The following is a 24,408-nucleotide window of genomic DNA, read 5'->3' on the forward strand; positions in this document are numbered from 1 at the left end:
TGTGACTGAGTATTGACAGAGTAGTGAAAGCAGAATGGGAAGGAGAGATTCATGAGACAGGAAGATGGTATCAAGACATGCCAGTGAACAATCGCTAGTTTATTATTCCTATGATACAGTGGTCAGGAACAAGGTGGTCAGAGAAACATTTGAGTTAAATTTTTCATTTCAAACAGATATTTTTGTAGTACATCCTTGAGTTACCAGAAAAGTGGAGGAAGGGGAGAAATGGAACGGGGTTTACAGTGCAGCATAAAGCAGAGTAAGAACTCCCTTTGGGTGGTGAAGACTCAGAAGTAGGTTATTTGGAAGCTACAGAAGGAGTTGGTGTTTGGCTGAAGGGTTTCTTGGACTACCAGACTTCCACTAGGAATGGTTAGAAGTCAACATCTCTGAATGAGGAAGAGGCAGTGTCCCAGCTAACCCTCTTCTCCCAAACCCACTTCTTAAGATATGCCCTCTAATCTCTTTCTCCAGTACCTTCCCTGTCCTCCCACCTCTTCTAAACACATCCCAGACCCCTCTCAAAATACAGACATTATGCTAATCTTTTGAAGTGTCTTTAAATCTTTTAAAAGGCAGGAAGTTGCATTTAGTATTTCAAATATTTTCCATGGACCCTCTATTTTTCTATCAATAGATCCTTTTCCTATCCCATTTCAATTAAGATGAAGGATGTGCCCTTACTCAGCGCCACACCCTGAACACATGTACATTGTTTTCTAGGCTATGGAGGATATGAACTCCTTTCAAATTATCTCTTCATCTTGTTGGATCCCATTACCAGGAGATGGATGATTGATGATGCATCACCACAATAATGTCCAGATGAGAGCCACCAAAACTGGCAAGCTCCCTCTCCTATCCTGACCTACACTTCAGCCACTGAAATAGAAGATGCTGCTGCCATTATGTCACTCCATGAAGAATAAGGATTTTGTCAATGTCAAAATTTATGTCTCAAAACAGCATAAAGGGGGCAGCCTTTGGACCAGAAGCAAACGACAAAGTGTTCATGCACATTTTCCTCCCTCTGAGTTTTACTTTCACTCTAAGAATTAAAGTACAAAGATTTCTAAAATCCTGTACACAATGATCAAATTGCTGTGAAAACATCTCACAAGTTGCAAAATAGTCTGTTGCTGCTGGCCTTTTTAATAATAAAAGTGGGTTTTAAAGTCTGGTCTTGCAGCAGTCAGGAACTTCTAGGGTGACAATAACCATTTTAGTTAATCTGACCTGCAGCACAAATCAAAAAAAGGTACATTTTTAAGTCCTTCCTTATAGTGAAATGGCATTTGCAGCATAGCTGTAATCACATAAAATGAAAGCCTTTAAAATTGACCTCTCTCTTCTCCATTCAATTTCTCTACCAATAAAAATATTACCTTTCCAGCTCATGGAAATTGTATTTCTCACTCTTGTGAAGTCTTATTCTCCACATTTCAGTAAAATATGCAAAGCCTCTATCCAATATTAAACTGACTACATTTTTTATGACAATACCTTTTAAAAATAAAGTTTAACTTATGAAAAGACCAGAAATATTTCAGTTACAAGACTCCAGACTGGTGAAAAAGCAATTTTGGTTGTTATGCAAAGCATTCCCAAGATTGAGATCTTGGTCACAATGGTGAGTAGAACAGGTTGCTTACCAGTGGTCTCCCATCAGTCCTAGAACTGCTAGCCACAGTTAGGTGCCTGAATAAGGAGACAATTTTTTCTCTTTGCTATTACCTAACAGGCTGGTTTATTTGTTTTGGTAATTAAAAAAAGCAAAAAGGAAATACTGTATTACTTGTCTCATAGGCAAAACAGCAGGGCCATCTGTTTCTAGAGGCAGGTACCATCTTTGTCCCATTGGGCAGGAGAACCAGAGTAGTATGAAGTCACTTCCTTATATCTGACAAAAGGAAATGGAACCTGGCTCTACAGGAAGCTTCCAGCCTGCACCCACTAAATAGAAACCTCAAAAGCTGCTTCAAGTCACACTGCCTTCCAAGCAACATATCCAGGGTCTTATGAGCATGAGTTTAAGTTGTTCAATAATTCAAATAAGATGGTCTCAGGTAAACAGTCACCTTTGAAGTACTTCACGATGAGACTAATCAGAGCCCTATTTCACACTGGGTGAATGTGGACAGTTATGGGCTAAGGAAGAACTGTTTGTTGTAGTGTTCATGAAAATCTGTCTGGGAAACTGGTAGGGAAAGAAACTAATCAGTGTACTGTTTGTGGACCGTACTTTTAACTAACTCACAGATTGGTGTGTCATGTCTCTAGTATGTGATTTATGTTATGGAACTAGGTCACCTGGCCTCAACTGTATAAGCAAAGGAGCTCTTTAACTCAATATTTATTGTGTATACAATTATTTTGTTAAGAAGAGAACTTGCATTTTGGTCATATACATATGCAGAAAACTGGTGTGAAGTTATCTTAAGAAACAGGGAAAAGGAAGACCATGCTTTGAGGATCCAGAAAGCATTTTTACTGTTCTCAGGAGCCTGTTTTTTCCTATGCTATCCAACATTTAGGACAGTTTTGCAGAAGAGGCAAAGTGTATAAGAGGAGCAGGTCTGAAGAGCACAGGGTAGACCAGGGGTTCTCAACCTTTCTTTCTGAGGGTCCTCCCACCAACATTCTCTAAAACTCCATGGCCCACCTGTGCCACAGCAACTGGTTTTCTACATATAAAAGACAAGGCTGGTGTTAAGGGTTACCAAGCATGTCAATTGCCTGGGACCCCATGACACAGATGCCCCTGTGAAACTACATTGCTCAGACTTCAGCCCTAAGTGGCAAGGCTTCGGGCCCCGGGCTTCAGCCCTATGTGGTGGACCTTTGGCTTTCTGCCCTGGGTCCCAGCAAGTCTAACGCTGGCCCTGCTTGAAGGATCTTCTGAAACCTGCTCATGGCCCCCCAGGGACCCCAGACCCCTGGTTGATAACCACTGGGGTAGACAACAGGGTAGCAAATAGGCTACGATTATGGGAGTACAAGAGGCAGCACTTTGACAGATGGCAGGTATCCTAGTAGAAAGGTCAATCCAAATGCTCAATTCTGCATGAGTGCAGCACATGACAAAGTACATACAGAAAATGTGACAACCACATACCATGAAAAATACCCTTCTACACAACTATGGAAGGAGAAATAGGAATGGAAAAATCAAGTGCTAAGAAACACTATGATGTGGACTGAATAGAAGGAGCAATATAAAGAAACCAAATCTTTGAGACTAGGCAGTAAGGAGAATGCAACTGTTTGGATGCGAACAGACAGAACAGTATGGAAAGGAAGCTATACAAGGAACAATTCTGGGCTTGGTTTGGAATGACTTAAGAAAAATGACTGGAAATGTACAGGTGTGGAATCGACCAACAGTGGCCCTTACATAGATGGGTTTAGTAATTAGCAAAAGAAGGATAACTTCAGCGCACCAACTTTAGAAGAACATGGGAAAAGATAGGGTATATCAAATGATTTAAAGCATCAGAGGAACTGGCAGCAAAGGAAACTGGGAAGGGCTGAAAGACAAGTTAATGTATGCCCAAGGGTTATGCATGCTATTCAGCAATAAAAATATGTTCAGAGTAATAAAAGCAGTAATGTGGATGAACAAAAATATGTCGAAGGCTTGAGGAAAAAGGAGATGGCGGACAAAGGCATATGAAAGAGACAAAACAAGGTAGAGGACTGTTTCGGTTTATAGAATAAGGAGAAATTATACCAAAATAGGTAATCACAAAAGAGTTTACTCAAATGATCACTTAGTTTTTCTACTCATTTTAAAAGGATTCAGTTCTCCTTAAGTCTTTTCCATTGCTGTACATTGGCTGTACATCTTGAAATTCTACATTTTAACTGTCTTTTTTTAACCTATGCGGTTTATTCTAGATACTGAAATTATTTTCATCTCTCTCTCTCACATTCTCATTTTTTTTATCTATATATTCTACCTTGTTTCACCTAAAGACTGAGGGATGTAAGGTGTTTAATCTCCTTCTACCTTTCATGCATCAAGTTTTCAGAAGCTTTTTGCCCCTTCTCTTGAATGCTCTTCTTTATTGCCTTCTGCTCTAAGATATCTACCTACCTTCTCCATTCCCTTTTGCTGCATGCCACGCATGTTCCTATTTTAAATGTTTATTTTACTTTGCCTCCTCAGGACCTTATACCAGCTCTCAGCAAACCTAACCCATTGAGCACTGGAGTCTTTACATTTCACTTGTTTTGTAGGTAGTTTTCTGACCTGCAAGGTGAATGCCACATTCTTTCCAGCAGGAGAGGTGGAACTTTAAGACTGCGAGACTAATGTATTTGCCATCTTTTCTTTCTTGCCTATGATGCAATTTCTCCTTCCACCCCCTTAAGCCCTTTCTAACCGAATGCTTTAATTAGCCATATATGTTTCTATTGGCTTTTTAAATTGTTTTTTTAGAGTTAAATACAAGATAGCAGGCAGTATATGGTCTGAAGTGGCTTGGTGTGTAGCTCTTTAAAAAACTGTATTACATAAAGTTGCATTAGATTATATTGTGGATTTTTTAAAAAGATATTTCACAGGCCTGGCTTCAGTGGCAAAGAAGTCTAAAGTAAATACTACCTAAGATTTGCCCTACCAGGCCAGATGTTGAATCCACTATCCTGACAGTGGCTATAACCAGATGTTTCAAAACCAAGTGTAAGACAGTTACACAAAAACCTGCACAGAGGGATTTTCTTCCCAAATCAGTGACTGGCTTATGCCCCAATGTCTGAGGATTTAGATCCCTTGCAGAAAATAACTTGTCTAATCCTTTTCTGAATCCTACTAAACTCTTGGCCTCAAATATCTTCTTGTATTGAGTTCCACAGGTTGATTAGGTGTTGTGCCTAAGAGTATTTTTTTTATCAATTTCAATTTTGTTGCATTTCAATGTTACAGATGTGCCATTGTATGAATGTAAATTGGAGCACTTAATTTACCTTCACTATACTATTCAAACTGTAAACTTTTGTCATGTCATCTCTAAACAATTTGTCAGTGTCTTCTCACACCAGGTTCTCAGTAGCTATTTGTAGCTCCCATCCCTGAACTCCTATTTGTGCTATACATTTTGAGAGACAGGGGTGGCCTGACTGAAAACAGCATTCCATAAGATGGCGTATTATATAATGCCATAATATAGTCAATAATTCTCATTCTTTTTACATTGACTAGTGTTTGCTGTTGAGTATTCAGCAGTAGCTTGTGTTTAGCTGCCTGCAAGCCTGCAATAATGGGGAGGTCCTTTTCCTGAGAGACTAGTTAATTTAAAATCCAGCAATGAGTATCAGTAGTTCCTTCCAATGTGCATTACACCTTGTATGATTTTCATCTGCCATCATGCTGCCCAGTTACTTACCCTTGTTAAGTCCCTCAACTCTTATGTCATCCTGAGATAGCTAAACTGTGCTCTGCAAGTTTTGTCATCTCACTTTTTACTTCCTTTCACCAAATACATTAAACATTAGTCCTAATACAGAATTTTGGGTATTTCCATTTTTAAATCTTTTGCTATGTTGAAATCTATTTATTCATACTATTTGCTCACTCTTCACAAGTTTATAATCTACAGCAGTACACTTTACCTCTCGGCCTGTAATTAAGTAGGGTCTGTCTACAATGCAACAACACATTTGCAGATGACTTGGGCTCACAGGGCTCAGGCTAAGGGGCTGTTTAATTGTGGTGTAGACATTTGGGCTCAGGCCCAGGCCCAAGCCCTAGGATACTCCCCCCTTATGGGGCCCCATAACCCAGGCTCCAAACTGAGCCCAAACTTCTACAGTGCAATTAAACAGCCCTGAGCCTGCATCAGCGGACACAGGCCAATCGTGGCTGTTTAACTGCAGTGTAGACATACCCTTAATTTCCTTAACAGGCTCTCATGGGTGACTTTGACAAAGATTTCCTGATAACCCAAAAAGACCCTAAATGATCCCCCTTCAAGCTTTTTAAAAAGGTATGTACATTTGCTACCTTTCAGTCCTTCAGGATAGCTGATTTTCATAAGGTATGACACAGTTGCTCAGCAGCTTCATTCCTAAGTTACTTCAAAACACTAGGATGTACACCCCCCATATGGTTATGTCTAAAGCAATGGTCTAAATGACTAACACCATAGTCCAGCTGCTGGAAGATCAGACAGCTGGTTGATGACATTGTGAGGTCTTCAACTTGTTTCCAGCTCCTATCTGCCTCTTCCAGGGGTTACTACTACATAAGAGGTGGCAGTGAACAGGAAATATGAGCTACCTTGAGGACTAGAGTCACCACTGGGAAAAGGAATGCGTGGAAGAACAGAACTAAAAAGTGGGGCAACACATGCAAGGGAACAGGAAAACCAAGCAGCAGGGAAAATAATCAGGCAACTGGGAAACTTTTTTAAATGGGAGGAGTGAATCTGTAGAAGGGGAACAGATAACCAGAATTGTAGAGCAAGGGGTGGGGTGGGGATAAAAGGAACAGAGGTACGGAAAGGACATGATGGGAATTGGAAATACAGTGAGACTAGTTTTGAAACTACGACAAATGCAAATATTAGTAACTGCTAAAATAAGTTAGACCCTCTCCTACTACTGTTTCGCTGAAAAAGGTGCAGTAGCTGCCACAGTGATTTTAGGTTAAACTAAAGAGGGTGAGGAGACAGTCCATGCAAACACAAGTGCTGGAGAGATGGCCCCCGAGACACTAAAATGTGGGATATATTATTAAAAGCAGAAGAACCCCTGAATTAAAGAATTACTGTTTCCAAGGTCCCATGGCATTCACACAAGATTTCAGAAAAGACGTGAGAGAAAGGGAAGCTTGAAAGATGAGAATTTAATTCAGATGCACGAGCACCACATACAACAAATGCGCTGGAATTTTCCATTCACATGAAGCTCATGTTTGCTCATCTCGTATTATATTCCTACTCTTTAGTACATCTATTTAAGTCACATTGGAATAGAAAATGTTAGTGGACTAGAGACCACCGATATTTAAGAACATATCATCTGGGGAAGATACAAAGTTACTTGCACATTTCACTTTAGGGGAGGGAAAAAAGTTAAACTAAATAGTTAACTAAAACATTAAACTACAATAGAATGGGGAGTGGCAGAAAATAACTAGAATGTTCAAGTCCAAAGAACAAGAATCACAGATTCACAAAAAGGAGGTTTATACCCCAATAAGCTTGAAGTAACAGAGTGGGAAAGCCATGAACAATTTACCTAGGCTTTGGGAATGCTATTATACAAAAGGCTGACATACAAGGTTAGTAAGTATAGTAGAAAGCACAAAATTCTTGAATGGATAAAGGAGTAGCTTGAGGCATGCCCAACAGCAGTCTAGAAAGGAATGTGTACTTTCTGTAGATGATAATTTGCTAACAGGTTTGGGTGAAGGAGGGAAGTAAATAAAGGATCAAATTTAGTGTGGGCTAGATAGACAGAGCAGGGGCAAATCGGTGGCTGTTAATGTAGAGAAGATTGAGGAGTGAGGTTAAGCCAAAAAGGTCAGGGAAATTATTTATAATCTCATTTATAAAAGCATATGTCCACTGCCCAAGTCTCTGGATGCACTTACAATAAAACAGTTTTAAAAAGATGTTGTAGCCAGCTGTTGGATGAGAGCTAACCATGAATTTATATGTATTCACCATTGTGACAAAAACCTTCAAAACACTCCCTCTCCCGCCAATTAACAATCCCTAGGCAGATGGCAGGTATAAGTTTATAGAAATGCAGGTTGGTATTCTATAAAACAAAGAGGAGGATACACTGCAACTATCTAGAAAGGAGGACAGAATTGAGGGTGGTAAGAAAAAATGGGAGGGATGGCGTTTAATGAATGAAGAGCGCAAAGTGGCAGGAGGATACATTATTAGGGCTCCGTGACGTGTGGCTGACCCCAAGGCGGCCCAAGCAGCTGACCCCGGGGACAGCCACAACAGCCACTGCTGGAGCAGCCCCCAAAGCAGAGCTCCCGTCCTGGCCCCCTAGAGCAGCCCCTCCGTCCCCAGAGCAGCACCCCCCGTCCCCAGCTAAGAGTTAGTCAGGGGTATATAGTACAAGTCATGGACAGGTCACGGGATATAAACATATTTATGGGCCCGTGACTTTTACTAAAAATACCCATGACTAAATCGTAGCCTTACATTGTTCATAGCAGAAGACATGTCATTTATGAAATACAGACACTATGGCCAAGATTGTCAAAAGTGACTGGCTATTTTGGATACCCAACTTCAGCCACATTAAAAAGTGTGATTTCCAGTTGGATTGGTGCTGAGTACTTCCTTAAAAAAAAAAAAAAAAAAAAAAAAAAAAAAATCAGGCTCCTTAAGGTGTCTCAAGTTAGGCATCAAACACTGAAGTACCCAACGTCACTGGCCACTCTTGAAAGTCTTGGCCCATGTGTCTAAATTGTTTGACAAAGTCTTATTATGCCTCCATTTCTAAGGCTTCTAAACCCAAAGTTCCTAAGTCCAGTCCTCTACAAATTGTTTACCAAACTTTGGAAAACTGAACATCCCTTCAAGAATGGTTAGTTTCATTTTCAAATCCCTCCTGTGTTAGAGGCTTACGACCCACAGTTTAGACCTTTAATGGAAGGAAATTGAGTTGTATTTTAATAGGCCCTTTCATTTTTATTTTGTAGCTCTTCATGGTGTGATCCTTACTCCTTTCTTCCATGCTTGGATGAGCAGTAAATAGGTAAAACTTTTGACATTTAAAGAATCACTGACATCCAAATTAGCATTCCCCTTTGAAATTAATAGGGGAGTCCACATCTCAGTGCTACTGTTTCAGGTTCTCTGAAAACATTGGCAAGAGCTGCCAATTTAAAAAAGGTCTCTGCCACCACAAAAAGTTTAAAAAAAAGTTGTTCTAAGGGAAAGCTGAAACTCTGGAGAACAATGGCAAGGCCTGTCTGTTCCCTGCCCCGCCTCACCCTGCCAGTCCTTTGCACCCCCCTCTTCAGGACATACTGCTTAAAAGGGTCCTGGGATGTTGAAGGCTTCCAATGCTGCAGGGTTTTTCCCTGCAGGTCGCCTTCTATTACAAACTTGGTCTTTTTAATTGGTTTCTGAGGCTGTGGATGGCATTGCGTTCTGCACGACTTAGGTTATGAGGCAAGCGATGTTTTTCCACAATTTCTGCCTGTGCACGTCAGCGGAAGCATTCTATGTATAGGTCCAGACTGCCATTTCGACCCTCAGGAGGAGTCCATGTGGAGTTCTTCTTCCTGTGTTGTTGGTGGGAGGGTATCTGTGTAACTCTTCTGTTAGTCTTAAAGGTGCCACAGGACCCTCTGTTGCTTTTTACAGATTCAGACTAACACGGCTAACCCTCTGTTACTTGGCTTTTTAATTGTTATCTGTGATCTGATCCAGAGACTCAGAAATTGCTCCTGCTGTGAACAGTTCTGGGTAGCCACCATGACCTCTCCTTATTGGAAAGGCTGACCTGGAAATGGCACTACCCTTGTCCACAGGTGTGCCAAAGCCCCACAGACACTCAGGTGTTTGGGGTCAGGCTACACTCAGGGTTTGACAGGCAAAAAGGTAGTCTTGGCGATAATGAGCCTTTTCAAGTTTTAATCCTGAATTACTACAAAAAACTGTTGATTTCTCTCTGCTCTTAGATTCCATTTGTGTTTGCATTTAAAAAATGCAAACATTCAGCCCTCTTCAAGCTTTCAGTAAAGAAGTATCAGAACGGGCCAGTTGGATGTGGGCTCAATGCAACTCACAGCCCCAGAATGGAATCTGTTAAGAGAAAAATATCCTAGCTCAGGGGTAGGCAACCTATGGCACATGTGCCGAAGGCGGCACGCGAGCTGATTTTCAGTGGCACTCACACTGCCCGGGTCCTAGCCACCAGTCCGGGGAGGCTCTGCATTTTAATTTAATTTTAAATGAAGCTTCTTAAACATTTTAAAAATCTTATTTACTTTACATACAACAATAATTTAGTTATATATTATAGACTTATAGAAAGAGACCTTCTAAAAACGTTAAAATGTATTACTGGCACACGAAACCTTAAATCAGAGTGAATAAATGAAGACTCGGCACACCACTTCTGAAAGGTTGCAGACCCCTGTCCTAGCTCATTAGGTTGAGTTAACAAGCTGCATTTGGAATCTTAGGAAGCTCTACTTAACTCATTCTTTAAAAGGACATTGAAATGATAGAGCAGCAGGCAACCAGAATCACACACTGATGCAAAGCTCTCTATTATTCAAAGAGGTATGGCAAACCTATGCCTGGATTCTTTTGATGGAGCGGTAATTAGAAGGAGCATTCAGTGGGGTGTACAATTTGATGGAAATATGGGACAGATTGTACAAAGGCTGTTTAAACTAATACAAAATAGAGGTCTAAAGGACATGAACTCAAATTAAGGAAGGGCTGAGCACTAAATTCAGGTGGAGTGTCTTCTCCACCAAGGTGCCTTCTTGCTGGTTTACTAATAAGTCATTTTAAAGAGAGAACTGAACAAAATATTCAGGACTAATAATACCATCTAACTTCGATTCCAATTTCCTATTGTAGTTTAGGATTTTCAGGCTCTTGTACAACATTGTTTGGAGGAAAGGAGGCCAGGAACTATATCAATTTCTTATATACAGGTACTTCTAGGTTGCAATGCTGCATTAAAGTCTCCCTAAAAACCTATAAAGCACTGTGTGCTAGAAGTTATCTACACAAGATAGATAATGGAAATCAGGATGCAACCACACAAACATTTGAAGAGAGACATTTGCTGCAATCTCCGTGACATGAGAATCAATTTGGAGAGAGTATTTAGGCAACCCTGCCACTTGCAAATTGTAAGCTTGACAATATTCTTAGCACAAGATAAAAAAACCCCAACATAATAAAAGCAAGTTCTCCCTTCTGCTCTTCCTCCCTTCTCTCATTTTATGTATTTCTCTTTCTACTTTGGTGGAAATCCAGAGCATTGATTTTAGGACTATTTTACTGGATTTCCATTTGTTTTGCCTCAGCTCCTACATTAATCCAAACAATAAGGGCCTTTAAAGCATTCATAAATAACCTGCTAGTGCTGCTGGCACCTAGGAGCCAAGTGCAGCAATGTTAAGCAACAACAAATTTCATAGTTCAAAAGGCACAGTTAAAGAAAAAGGTTGCTCAGAAAAAAATCACTCTCATTTAGCACAAAGATCCTTAAAAATTGCATGAAATCAGTCAAGTAACTATAGAAACCAATTTCTTCAGCTCTGTATCACACGTCTCACACCTCAATTGTCTTTATTATCATCTGCTGTCAGATCCTTAATCAGAAATGTGAACAGGCTTGATGATTTATTCAGCAGGGAAAAGAATCTGTAGGTCAAGTGAAAAATTTCACACACACACACACACACACACACACACACACTCTCCCTCCCCTCCCCCCAACCTTAGGTACTTTCATTTCATTCTGTTCCCAGTAGCTCTGGGGGCAACTCCAGTGAGATCCAATATTAAGGCTCAATTAAAATAAGCTCCAATTAGTGGAGCTTTTTTCTCTCAGGCTAGAAGAGTCAGGAAATGGATATTGGGAAATGTAAAAAGTCAGCTACTGAGAGGAGGCTGCAGACATAAATGAACTTATTTGTTGATTTCTACAGTTGCTATGCAGAGGCCTCTGGGAGTAAAAGCTTAACCAGTCTAAGCTATAAACTAAAACCCCTGCAGCTAAACATGAACTGTGTGAAACAAGGGCTCCATTCCAGAACAGAAAACTGCTGGGCCCAGAAAATTAAAAGCCAGAGGCGTTTTCCATTTAAAACTAAATCCCAGTACCGCCTCCCAGCCAAAGAATTATAAGCAGTATCAGATTTACAAAACGAACAATTACCCTGGAAAAATGTAGCCTATTGTACAGTCCCAGATGCTAAATCTCAAAGTTTCTTTTTTTTTTTTCTAATCCCACATTATATTCCTACTAAGTGTATGGCTGTAGTTTACAAAGAACCATTTCTAGACAGGCCTAAACTATGAAAATTAAATGTTAAGAAGAGCTCATAATTCATTGACCTCATTTGAAGTACTGCCCTTGCCTGTAGCAGTTCCTGTCCTTCCCCAAGGCCTCCGCAAATGGTATGCAACAGCAAAATAAACCCTGACCTAATTGCCAGGGGAGGGCTGCCAACCTTCCCTCAAAACACAAAGACAAACATGGTAACTTGAAAGTCCTACCTCTTTCGCTTTCTGCTTTAATCGCAGCTGTTCTGGATCTTCTTTATTGGAACGACTCTATTAAAGGAAGAGAAAAATTTAACAAATTACTAGCATCTAAACACCGCAGCATCCGTTAAATATTTAATAAGTGACAATTTTCTCTTGTGATTGAATGTCTTAGCTCCAGGGGTGAACGCCTCAATCCAGATTGGCTTCTCCCCCCCCCCCCCCCCCCCCAGCCTCCCTCCTCTTCATCTGGGCCTGGCTGCCTCTGTTCTAGCCTGGAGGAAGCTTAAACTGAAAATGATGCTAACGCTGTCAGTCAGGTCCAGTCTAGGCATGATGTTGTTCATGTCAGCAGCAGACACTTAAAAGGACAGGAAGTAGAGAAGTTGTTCTTGTTTAAGTACAGTGAGATCCTAGTAAGTCTAGATTCCATACCCACCCAAGTGATTCTAGAATATGGGCCCCAGATGTCTATCAGTTCTTAAAAAAAAAAAAAAAAAAAAAAAAAAAACATACACACAATCAAACTGAGCCAAGATCATATATAGTCATACTCAGTGGTGCAGCATTTACACATTTTGTTTATGCTCAAACAACAATTTTAACCAACCGAGCATAGGCCAGAAATGGGTCACATATTGGACTGACCAGATTGCAACACACACAGCTGGTCAAGATTACACCTCCAGAGCATCACCAGAAACAGTGAGGACAAACATTTTGACGAGGCACCATGTAGAATATTGAGAAAGGCAAGCAAGTTGGATCCAGAAACAGACAGGTGTTCAGATTAAGAATACAGAATAAATATGGCTATATGTTTACCAGCAAGACCGAATGAACCAAAACATGGCCTTTAAGTAACTACAAGCTTTCGACTTTATTCCTTAAAGATTTTTTATTTCTGTATCAACAGATCATCATAATATGCATATGTTGTTCTTGCATTTATTTCTGGAAGATTAGGACTCCTCACTTTTAGCACCAAAAAAAAAAAATTTAGACCTAGTGGACTGGACAGTAGATATGCAGGGAGATGGCAATAGAAATTTACCCCATGGCTTGCCTGTGAGCTAAACATCCATCTCTAAGAGAAGCAAAAACCCAATAAGAACACCTTTTCTGCATGGCATAGGCCATGCTAACATATACTTACATGTTATAATAGCAAAATCCGGGCTTAAGAAATTTAATGTAGAATATAACTAGACAGGCGTCATTGGATGTCTGGTGTTCAAAAGACATTTATTTTTCTCAGTGGCCAACAATAAGATGTTCTCTCACCTTGGCTGCTCGTAAAAGCATTTCTCGTTCCTCTTCATCCTTCCTCTGTTTTTCCATGTGATCCAACTTCTCAAGAAATTTAAGTTGTGCTCTGGTGTCACTAGATATGATATACTTATTACTCTCCTGCAAAGAAATAATGATGATAAAAGCTTGACCAGCTCTAATACACTGTTAAAAACTTATCCTAGGTCAAATAAAAAAGTATTGGAAAGAAGCTTTTTCAAAGCTGATCATTGTAAGTACTTTCCATACGATTCTGCTTACAAGAGAATCCATCTGCATGTCTCCTCTCCAACTACAGTATGGTCCTAGAGGTCTGTCTATTCAGCTACTTAATAGCCAGCCCTCTGCCATTAGCATCCTCTATTTGACTCCCTATCCTCACTGTCTAACAAACTTCCGTTTTAGATGTGTGTGATTTGAAACTGTCAGTTTACACCTAAGGGGGGGGGGGGGGAAACACACATATACAAACCATTTTCTTACTAAAGAAACTTTTTTTTTTTTAGTCAAAATGTTATACAACTAGGATATATATATGATCCATTTTTACCACTTAAGAAAACCATCGTAGAGATAGGAACTATATTTCACACTGCTGGCAAAATATAATCATTTAAATGTTGCAGCATTGTTTCAGCTAGTCATTCCAGATTGTGAATTAAGCCTTACTGGTATTGCCAAAGGGATGGAAGAGGGGACTACATTTTTTCCAGAACCAGCTAAAAGATATTTAGATTGAGAACCAGAGTGCACATTAGCACTGTTCATTATAACTTTAGGAATATATTTTCACCTTGGTTGATTAACAATTCCCATTAATGCTAACGGTAACTATGGTACATTTGTGCATGAAGTTGAGTATAGGTAGAGTCCTGCAAATCCACGGATATCTGCAGATCATTTTTGCGGATTGGATGTCGATACAGATTTTGTAACCGCGCAGAGCTCTAAGTACAGGACCCTTAGTGTACATGAATGGTAAACACCATCATTGCTTCCCTCCTTGAGTTCTTTGAATGGAACATACTTTTACCCTTTCTAGATATAAAAAGGTAAAAAACCTGATTTAAATATGCAGGGCATGGAAGACTAATTTTAATTATATTTTTGTTCTTATTTAAATTTTATATTTAATATGCCATGTACTATCCAGAAAATATGTAGACAAGATCAAAGTGGACTTTTTCATTTGTTCTAGGTAAGTTACTTGAGTGTCTCCTTTTACTCGTGGTACCCTTTTCCATCTTATCTCAGAGAAATTGAAACCTTGAGACCTATGTAATCCTTTTTTCCTCCCTCACCACTAAGTTTTCACCAGCCCAGCCCAACCCATTCCCATGTTCTTTTTTAAAAAAATACTCCTCCTACAGATCTGTTCTTGTCTTTTTGTCCCTTTCTCACATGGTTCATGGAACATTCACCCCTTCCTTCCTCAGGTTGCCCCAGCCCCTAATGTTATCCCCTGTACTGTGTTTATGATGTAGTCTTGTTAGGCAAATATTTTGGGATTGGCTTTGTATTTTAACCATCATTGTTGTGTTATAAAATCACTTGGGGCAGAATGACGCTATACCACAATACCACATTATTTTGAATATGGTGTCTTTCAAAAGAGTACCCCCAAATACTTTACAGCATGCACAATAAGTTTATGGGGCAAGGATAAACTCAAACATGTGAGCAGTCGGTGATTTAAGTTCCATCTTTAGCATTTTAGTTTACACATTCCACAGAAAGAATCCAGTGCCAATCAACAACTTAAAATGGAAAAAAGTATAAAACTAGTGGACACAAAGATATCTTAAAATTCACGACTCAACCCTCTACTAATGCAGAATTCTCAACCAACCATTGCCTAACCAATCCCTTTCTCTCCCCTTATCTGCAGCTTGAGCCCCTCTTCTAATTTATATTGCGGTATTGCCCCAGGAGCCCAATCAGAGGCCAGGCTCCCATTGTGAGAGGCATTCTAAAAAACCCAAGGTAACAGTTCCTGCCCCCAAAAAGCTTGCAATCTAAGTAAGAAACCCTAAAGCACACCCGTGAATCCCATCCTTCTTTGTCCTAGTCACTCAGTTTTGCTATTGCTCTAGGTCTTGCACCATTCCCCACAGGATGTGCATGATCCTGAAAGTCAGTATTGGTACAGTAGTAGAATTTGTTTTGAAGTAGCAACCTAGAATCCACCATGTTGAAATATTGCTTTGAATGGCAGGTAAGGAGGCTGTGTGAAATTAAAATGCTGAAGACCCTTTACCAGTTTTGGAATATCAGACATACAACCTGAAGTTCCCAAATGCAAGATTTAAAGCTTTAGTAGTGTAGGGAATAGAGTTTTCTTACACTTCAATAGGTAACAGCATCATTCTCAACTTTCATAGAGGAAACAGGACTCCTAAAGTAGGTCTCTGAAGTAAGGCAGGAACTATTTTTTCAATTGTTTAGTTTTAAAGTTCAGTTATATATGGAATATGTAAAAACTGAACATGTTAACTCAACAGATCTGCTCCCTGTGAACATTTGGCACCATAACCACTTGTTTTACAGTGATAAATCTATACATTTTACTCCTGTTCATACTGTAGAACCAATAATGCTACGTGAGAGCAAGATTCTGTTCACAGTCACGCGCCAACATAAGATTAAACTGTGCCCTGAGCTACACCTGTGCAATTCCAGCAAAGACACTGAGGTTGCACAGGTGTAACTGAGGGCACAATTTGGTCTGCATAAACTATTATTGCATATCACAAGCCAGAAAGCTGGATTCATACATCAGGTTGAGTTTGAATGGCTGGCAGTTCAAAAAAATATCCTTTTGTTTTAAAACTGAGCATGTTTGCCCTGGAAATAATTGCAAGGCAAACACAGAACCCTCCCCAAGTGACACGCCAAGCATGTTTTCAGACTGGAACTGCACTTTAAAAATCCCATGTGTGTAAGCTTAAATTCTACAGTCCCCCCTAATTTTTGTGTGTGCAATGTATGAAGTCCTAAAAGGGCATTGGTGCAGGTTAGTCTAATATGTTGGCTAAAGTGTACATAACTCTCCAAATATTTTATCTTAATTTTGCATGTATACATAAAGTTATTTCCACATACTCTAATGAAATGTCTCTGCAGCAGCTAGATTTTAGAGGAATATGAGGCATGTCTTCAGTGGGAAAATACCTGGCAGCAAGTTCAAAAGCAGGTATGTTCCCTATACGTGACTTGCTGTTTCCTTACTCAATTATCATGCTGTTCTGAATGGGAACTCTGACAAAAGCAGCTGTGGTTTAGTATGCCAACTCCTACCAAGAATTCCCCCCAAATTGGGGCAACAAAGAAAAACAGAGACCCATTGAGGAGTAGATGGTTCTTTCTAGCTCAGTCCAAAAACACACCAAAAAAAGGGACCACTAAGTGGAGGGAGCATTAAACTGCTTATAATAATGGCCACCTCGGTCATTTAGGCAGAGCAGGCTGCAGAATGTTCTAACAGTAGTTATAAGTTAAAGCCCCCTTTGAAAATGGCCACCATCTCTCCTTGTTTGCAATAGGACTGAAGCTACTGTTGCTCAAGGAAGATGGTGGGCTCATATGCCATGAAACAGCAGGGACACTCAGTCTGGTTGAGATGCTGGTCCCTCTCCATGGAATTCCCTATAGTACACCATTGCATCCTTCTGCCTCTGCAAAGAGGCATGGGGAAAACTGATCACTAATCCTAAAAAAATGCTTAAGTGTAATACATGAACAAAATTTCAGTGTGTTTTAACTATATGGGAAGTTTGAAGAGTGCGTTCAGTTATTGAGATTATTGGGCACAAAAAAGGCTGATAGGTACTAAATTGCTTGAAGGCCCTACTTAGTTTTAACTCCTGAACAGATTAGCAAACTCGCTGAGTACATAATGATATTTTCTGAGAATTTACAAGTCAGCACAGTAGTTTGGGGGAGGATATATACATAAAGGTTTGAACCCTTGCTTTATGCAGAAAAACTCAACTTTATGGAGTTGCTAGTGATGTCTCCACAACACAGCCTAACTTCTCATTTGCTTTGACTGGTGTTCCACAGTGATCCATCCACAATGACACCTAGATATGTCTCCCATACACAAAGCCCATCAACATGTAGGAAAAATTTGAACTACTCTTATGTTTCAATGCAGACAAGCCCAAGAATCTTTTGTCACTGTGTTGTCTAATTGCTTAAGACTGTTGGGACCCTTTTGAAATACCTTACAATCCTTTAATTTTGGCTAACCCGAAATTGTGTCATCAGCAAGATTTTCCAGCCTCACTATTGACAACTTCTTCCATCTCATTCAATACACTAAAAACTTCTTAGAAGACACATCTTAGATACTTTACTATTAACCTCTTTCCATGTAGAAACTGACCATTTATTCCCACTCTGTTCTCTAGCAAGTTTCTAAGCCATGACAGAATTTTACCTTGTATACCATGACTACATGAATACCTACAACAAGCTTTTGTGTCAACTATCAAAGGCTTTTTGAAAGGCAGTCATATCTACTGCTCTCCTTGAGCGATTCTGTTGATTTCCCCCAAAGAACTAATTAGGGTGGACAGGCAGGTCTACTTTTACAGAGTCCACACCAATTTCTATCAGGATGGAGAATTTGGATGGAAGGGGCCTGGAACGTGCCCATACCAAAATTAAACACACTCTTTGCCTAGCAACAGGCTTACTTGGGGACATGAGCTCCTCTCATACACAGTTCATTTATTGTTTCATTTTTGTGGTCTTCCTATTGCTACAACCCATTATAAAACTGCATCATTGTATAACGTCACCCAAGAAGATAGCTGCTGAGATTGGCTAGCTCGCCCTCTTTTATTGATCTGCATTAACTACCAGTTATAACAGCTGTAACAACTTCGTATATTCATAGAGTAACTAGACTTATCTATGGATTCACACGTGTTGTAATGGCTACGCACAACAGAGCTAAAATTAAAAAGAGGTTATGGAAGCTTCAACATCACTTTCCTTACTTTTGAGGATAGGAGAACAATACAGCACATTTTAAGTCAGTTACTTTAATAAAAGACATTGAAAAAGTTGTGTCAGTGACTAGCTTACAAGATGCAGAATTTCATAGTGGACTCAAATGCAGATTTTATTGTACAGACTGTTTCTTTAGAAGGATTAGAACAAAAATACTATGCATGTTGCTCTCTGTAGTATTTACTTCTCTATCCATCAAGGGGAAGAATTACTTGCTTTTGGCTTGACTCAACTCCCAAGAGGATTTCCCCCCATTTTCACTGCTCCTATTGTACAGTATGGGTGGAAGTTATTTTAATCAAAGTGTAATCCTTGAAGAGTTACATAGTCTATCTCATATCCTGCTTTAGATACACAGATTTGAAATCTAGCTCTTTTGCACATGCAAGTTTGAATTTGTGAATGCTCACCTGGCTGGTAGAAAAATAGAGAATGTATTCCCATGTTGCAAATGAATACCTAGCCCTAGCGGAGAAGAAGGGAAGGAGAATTACACTGGAGCCACAAACCTACAGTGTTCTTTACTTTCTACGTCTGGGAATTTATCACACTTTTAAAAAACTGTATATTCCTAGTTACATTATGAAAAGAGGTAGCCCCAATTTAAAAAAAAAAACATTGTAGAGGAAGTTCATACAAGAAAACACTACCTATGCAAAAACAGATGTCTGACAGTCTTATTTTTCAGGGCCTGCATTTTTGCTAAAGACTATTCACATGATTGTGGCCTTTGTTTTGAGGAAATGGGACATCTGATGAAGTGTTATAATCTTTCTATCTTAGCTTCTGGCAGCTCGTGATTTGACAAATCTATTGGTTTCCATTCCATTAGGACAAAGGCAGTCAGAAGTCTATGTTCCCCATTAAGACCATTGTTCAGAAATTGCCCTTTGCTGTCTTTTGTCTTTTCAGGATGCTAAAGGCATAGCTCCCCAATGTTCCTGCAAGCTTTCAGAGTCTGCTTCACCTCATTTGTGCAAAAAAGGCTTCTAATTTCCAAGTCTTTGGTTGGGATACAGAGATGTCAAACTTTGCTGACTTCCAGAGGCTCTTCTCATTAGGAGTTGGTACACTATTTTCAGATCGGATTTCGTTCCATATCATCTTTCTGGTTTGGAGCAGCATGTCCAGTAGCTTTAGACACTAATCCGTAGACTTAGCCAGGTACCTCATTTCCCATTCTCTGATAGTGCCTCTTCCATGTTTACTAATCTATAAAACGTATTTAAAAATTAAAAACTTCCTTGTGACAGTGTGCACTCACCTCCTGTGAGCACTTGCTGTCAGATGGGAGCAATTCTGTGCTCTTTCCTTTCTTTGCTGCCAGTGTCCCCTGTTGGCTATGGCCCTCAGGCAGGTCTTCAGTGGCTCAGCCCTCCAGCTAAGTCACTCAGTTAATAGTTGACTGGATGGATGAACCCCTTGTGGGGTAAAAGGTCTAACAGGGCTTGTCCCTGGGCCCTTATTCGTGTCTTTAGTCCAGTCTCTGGGCTCAGTTCTCAGCTCCTTCTGGGCTAGCGTTAGTCCATGTCTGCTCTGGTATAGAGCAGTGCCCCCAGGGCACAGGCACTGCCTTGGTACAGAGTAGTCTCCCTGGAGACTCTCTGCCTTTATCAGTTCTTATTGCCCCAGCTCTGAAGCCAGGTCACTCCTTCAAGTTCAGTCCCCTTCCGGGGTAACCAAGTCCAACAAATGGTTGGCCCTCTGCAGGGTCTTCAGCCCTGTCCATGAGCCCTTTAAATTCCTGTGCTTAAGCTTCTAAACTAAACTTAAAAAGCAACAGAGGGTCCTGTGGCACCTTTGAGACTAACAGAAGTATTGGGAGCATAAGCTTTCGTGGGTAAGAACCTCACTTCTTCGACATCTGAAGAAGTGAGGTTCTTACCCACGAAAGCTTATGCTCCCAATACTTCTGTTAGTCTCAAAGGTGCCACAGGACCCTCTGTTGCTTTTTACAGATTCAGACTAACACGGCTACCCCTCTGATACTAAACTAAACTTGTCTCCTTTTTATGGCTTTGGTCACTTTGCATGTGGAGGGGGAGGAGACACGGACCCGTCCACTACTCCAGATCCCAAACCAGGAACCATATAAATAGCAGACGTGTGGTTTTCTTTAATAGCTGCTACTGCATTCCATAGGCCTTTAACCATGTAGCCCCTTCCTCTTCACCCTTACCTCAGGGCTGAAGTTCTCAACTCTTCTACTTCCTCACTGAATGCCAATGTCACCAACAACCAGCCAGGAGCACCCCTCCGGTACCAGTCAAAAACAACTAGCTCAAACCCTGCAGTTCCATTCAGCTGAGCTTGCTGTGCTATGATTGGCTGCTTCCCTGCAGCCTTTCTAGCCTAGGGTGACCAGACATCCCAATTTTATCGGGACTGTCCCAATGTTTACTTGTTTGTCCCGCATCCCCACCGATGTTTGGTGGGGACGCGAATTGTCCCGATATTTTGCCCTCCCGCACACAGACTGAGGGGATCACGCTCCCCTGCCCCAGCCCCGCTCCCCTCCCCCATTCGATCCCTCCCCAAATCCCCGCTTCTTCCCCAAGCACACCGCATTCCTCCTTCCTCCTCCCTCCCAGGCTTGCACTAATCAGCTGTATGGCGGCACAAGTGTGGAGGGAGGTGGGAGAAGCAGGACACGGCAGCCCGCTATGGGGAGGTGGAGCGGAGGCGAGCTGGTGTGGGGGAGCAGGGCGTGGAGCTGCGGGTGGGCGCTCTGCCCCCACCAATTTTTCCGATGCTCCGACGGCTCTTGGGGGTTTTTTTTGCTTTTGTTTTTGTTTCCTCTGCCGCTGGCACCCCTCCTCCCCCCGCTTCCCGATATTTCACATCTCTCATCTGGTCACCCTATTCTAGCCAAGCCTGGAGGACCCACCTTCACCGCTCCTTTCCTGGGACAGGGCATGGGGTCTCAAAGGCGTGGTACACCAGGTCACACTCCTGTTAGTTTCGCTAGTTATTAACTTTCTTCCCACATGCAGCTTCATTTGTAAACAATTCTATCAATTTGGCAACCACATAAATGGCAGGATCCTAGCAGTGCAAGGGTGTTTTCAGTGGTTTTAATCTGAAATGTGTCTAAAAATAGTATTGGAGGATCTACTTTTGTGGTCTTTCAATTACTTCCTTATGAAGTACCGTATATACTTGTTCATAAGCCAAATTTTTTTTTAGTAAAAAGGGGAAGCACCAGAGAAGGGGGTCGGCTTATGAACGGGTAAGGAGAGGGAGAGATGGGACACAGCCCTTCCTCCCAACAGCGGGAGCAAGGAGAGAGACAGAAGGGAAGAGGCAGGGCGAGAGCCTCTCTGCTTCTGGCCACGCTGCTCTCCCCCCAGCCTCCGAAGCACGTGCAGCTGCAGCTGTGCCACTCGGCCCCGCCCCCAGAGCAGGCTGCGGCCACGCTGCCCAGCCCACCGGAACAGGCTGCGGCCAGGTCAGAGACATCCTCCCCTGGCCCTCCCCAGATAAGGTGGGAAGGGATGGGGAGAGTGAGGGGGGTCCCGGGCTAGGGGTGGGGTCATGTGGGGGGTGGTCACAAGGGTTACTCCCCTGACTCCCAGCTTCTCCCCTCAAAAAAATTTCCCCACCAGTTGCTGTCCCAGCCCATCAGGGTAAGCAGCTGGTGCGCCAGGACACTTTGTTTACTTAGGTTTACCTCCGTGCCTGCGGACGCTCGAGGTAAACAAACCGTCTCAGCCCCCCCAGCGGCTTATCCTGATGGCCTGGGAGCCAAAGTTTGCTGTCCCCTGAATTATAGGGTCGGCTTATGAACAGGTTATAAAAATTTTGCATTTTTACTTATCCATCTTGGGGGGTCGGCTTATAAACAAACCGGCTTATGATCAAGTATATACGGTAAGTCCAATTTACAAGTAACTGCCAGCCCTTCAAACAAGCTGAGATCAGAAAGCCAAGCTCTGTTCTTTCAAGCTCATGCATCACTACCAGCAATGAAAGTTCTACAGGCAATTCAACCCTGCTTTACGGCTGTGCAAGTGTTAGCGCCACTGAAGTCAATGCAGACCAAGTAGCCATGTGAAAAGCATTTCGTTTTTAGAAATGGTACAATGGTAAAGTGCCATGAGAAAGGTCCTTGAATGAAACATTTCATGGAAATGGTAATTTTAAACTAGGGTTTTTTTTGTTTATCCATATTTTAACTTTTAGTGCACATAGCAAAGATGTCAAAAGAGAAACATCAGGATTAGTTGTAAGCCACCATTAACAGTAGCAAGCCTGGAAAATAGTCTTGGGCCAGATTAAAAACTTACAGCATGTGTGTGTTTGTATGGAGAGAAAGTTTACCTTTAAGGCTGCAAAAGAGGACAAACTTTAATGCAAAACTTAGTTAATTTCTTTTACCTTATAGGTTGTCATTCGATGCTGAGCAATTACAGTCAGTTTTTCTAGGAGCCCTCGTAATCTCTCCTGTGTAGCATGGGAGATCAAGTTCACAACATCAGAGTTAGGTTCCATAATGTCATGCCTTTTACCTGTGGAAGCAGAGAAAATCCATTACATGTTTTAGGAGTAGCTGATAATTGAAATAATTAGCACAGCAGGTATTCTGTTCCCCCTGGAAGTCATACCCATTACGAATAAAGGTTTGGAGATTATGATTTTCCTGGTAAAGTCACAACTTCAAAGATCTTAGACATTACATTAATAAAACTTAGCCTGGAGCTTCAGAAAATATAGACATTGTTTCACTTAGCCTCTAGAATCATTCTCCTTGCAAGGTCATTTATAGGACAAAGTTAATAAGAACACAAATCAAGCCTTATGTTCGGGGGGGGAGAAATAGTAGCTGTAGAAATTAGTGCCATATTCTGTTAATTTCAGTAATTAAAAAAATAGAGAATTACATTTTGCCCTGTTAGACACTGCTTGTTAACAACTCATGACATTTATTTCAATGACGTTTTTTGCAATGTACTCCAGGCGTAAGAGCCTCCTCTCATCTACCTCTGACCAAACAGTATATACCAAATGAACCTAGGATTCCCTAGGTAGTAACTTGGGAAATATATATCTAGTCCAATTGAGGTCATAATGCCATCACCTCTGACCTGTTCTCTTGGGTTGCCACTCCCTCTCCCTGTTCCCTGATGAGCCCTACTGCCTCTCTCCATATTTCAACAGCTGATATCGAAAAGAGAGACAGCTTTGAGCAAAGCTGCTTGGGCCGTACACCCGAAGCTAAGTGTCACCTCTGCAACCAGTTGCGGATAGCCAAAGAGAAGTATTCCTGTGGTTGACACAATATGTCAGCACATCTACACATAGGTACCTGGACAACCCTGACTTCTTTTTAAACAGACAGCACAGTTTAGCTACTGATAACCAATGCTGATATCAGTAAAAACAACGAGGAGTCCTTGTGGCACCTTAGAGACTAACCACTGTATTTGGGCATAAGCTTCCATGGGCTACATGGATCATCAGATACATGAAGTGAAAAATACAGGAGCAGGTATAAATACGTGAAAGGATGGGGGTTGCTTTACCAAGTGTGAGGTCAGTCTAACAAGATAAATCAATTAACAGCAGGATACCAAAGGAGGAAAAATAACTTTTGAAGTGGTAAGAGAGTGGCCCATTACAGACAGTTGACAAGAAGGTGAGAGTAACAGTAGGGAGAAATTAGTAATGGGGAAATTAAGTTTAGGTTTTATAATGACCCAACCACTCCCAGTCTATTCAGGCCTAATCTGATGGTATCCAGTTTGCAAATTAATTCCAGTTCTGCAGTTTCATGTTGGAGTGTTTTTGAAGTTTTTTTTGTTGAAGAATTGCCACTTTTAAGTCTGTTATTGAGTGACCAGAGAGACTGAAGTGTTCTCCTACTGGTTTTTGAATGTTATGATTC

At 41.1% G+C, this 24,408-nt stretch overlaps 1 protein-coding gene across 1 annotated transcript in view; it reads right to left on the reverse strand.

Annotated features, from left to right (window-relative positions):
* The window catches only part of TAF4B (TATA-box binding protein associated factor 4b), a 116,181-nt gene that overhangs the window by 35,916 nt on the left and 55,857 nt on the right, over positions 1 to 24,408 (reverse strand). Inside the window, exons 11-13 of the mRNA XM_054017576.1 lie at positions 22,902 to 23,032; positions 13,500 to 13,625; positions 12,228 to 12,284 (exon numbers count right to left, since the gene is read on the reverse strand). Of these exons, the coding sequence (XP_053873551.1) occupies positions 12,228 to 12,284; positions 13,500 to 13,625; positions 22,902 to 23,032 (314 nt within the window). The remainder of the gene's footprint in view (positions 1 to 12,227; positions 12,285 to 13,499; positions 13,626 to 22,901; positions 23,033 to 24,408) is intronic.

Source organism: Malaclemys terrapin, chromosome 2 (assembly GCF_027887155.1).
Source record: "Malaclemys terrapin pileata isolate rMalTer1 chromosome 2, rMalTer1.hap1, whole genome shotgun sequence".
Classification (NCBI taxonomy): Eukaryota; Metazoa; Chordata; order Testudines; family Emydidae; genus Malaclemys; species Malaclemys terrapin.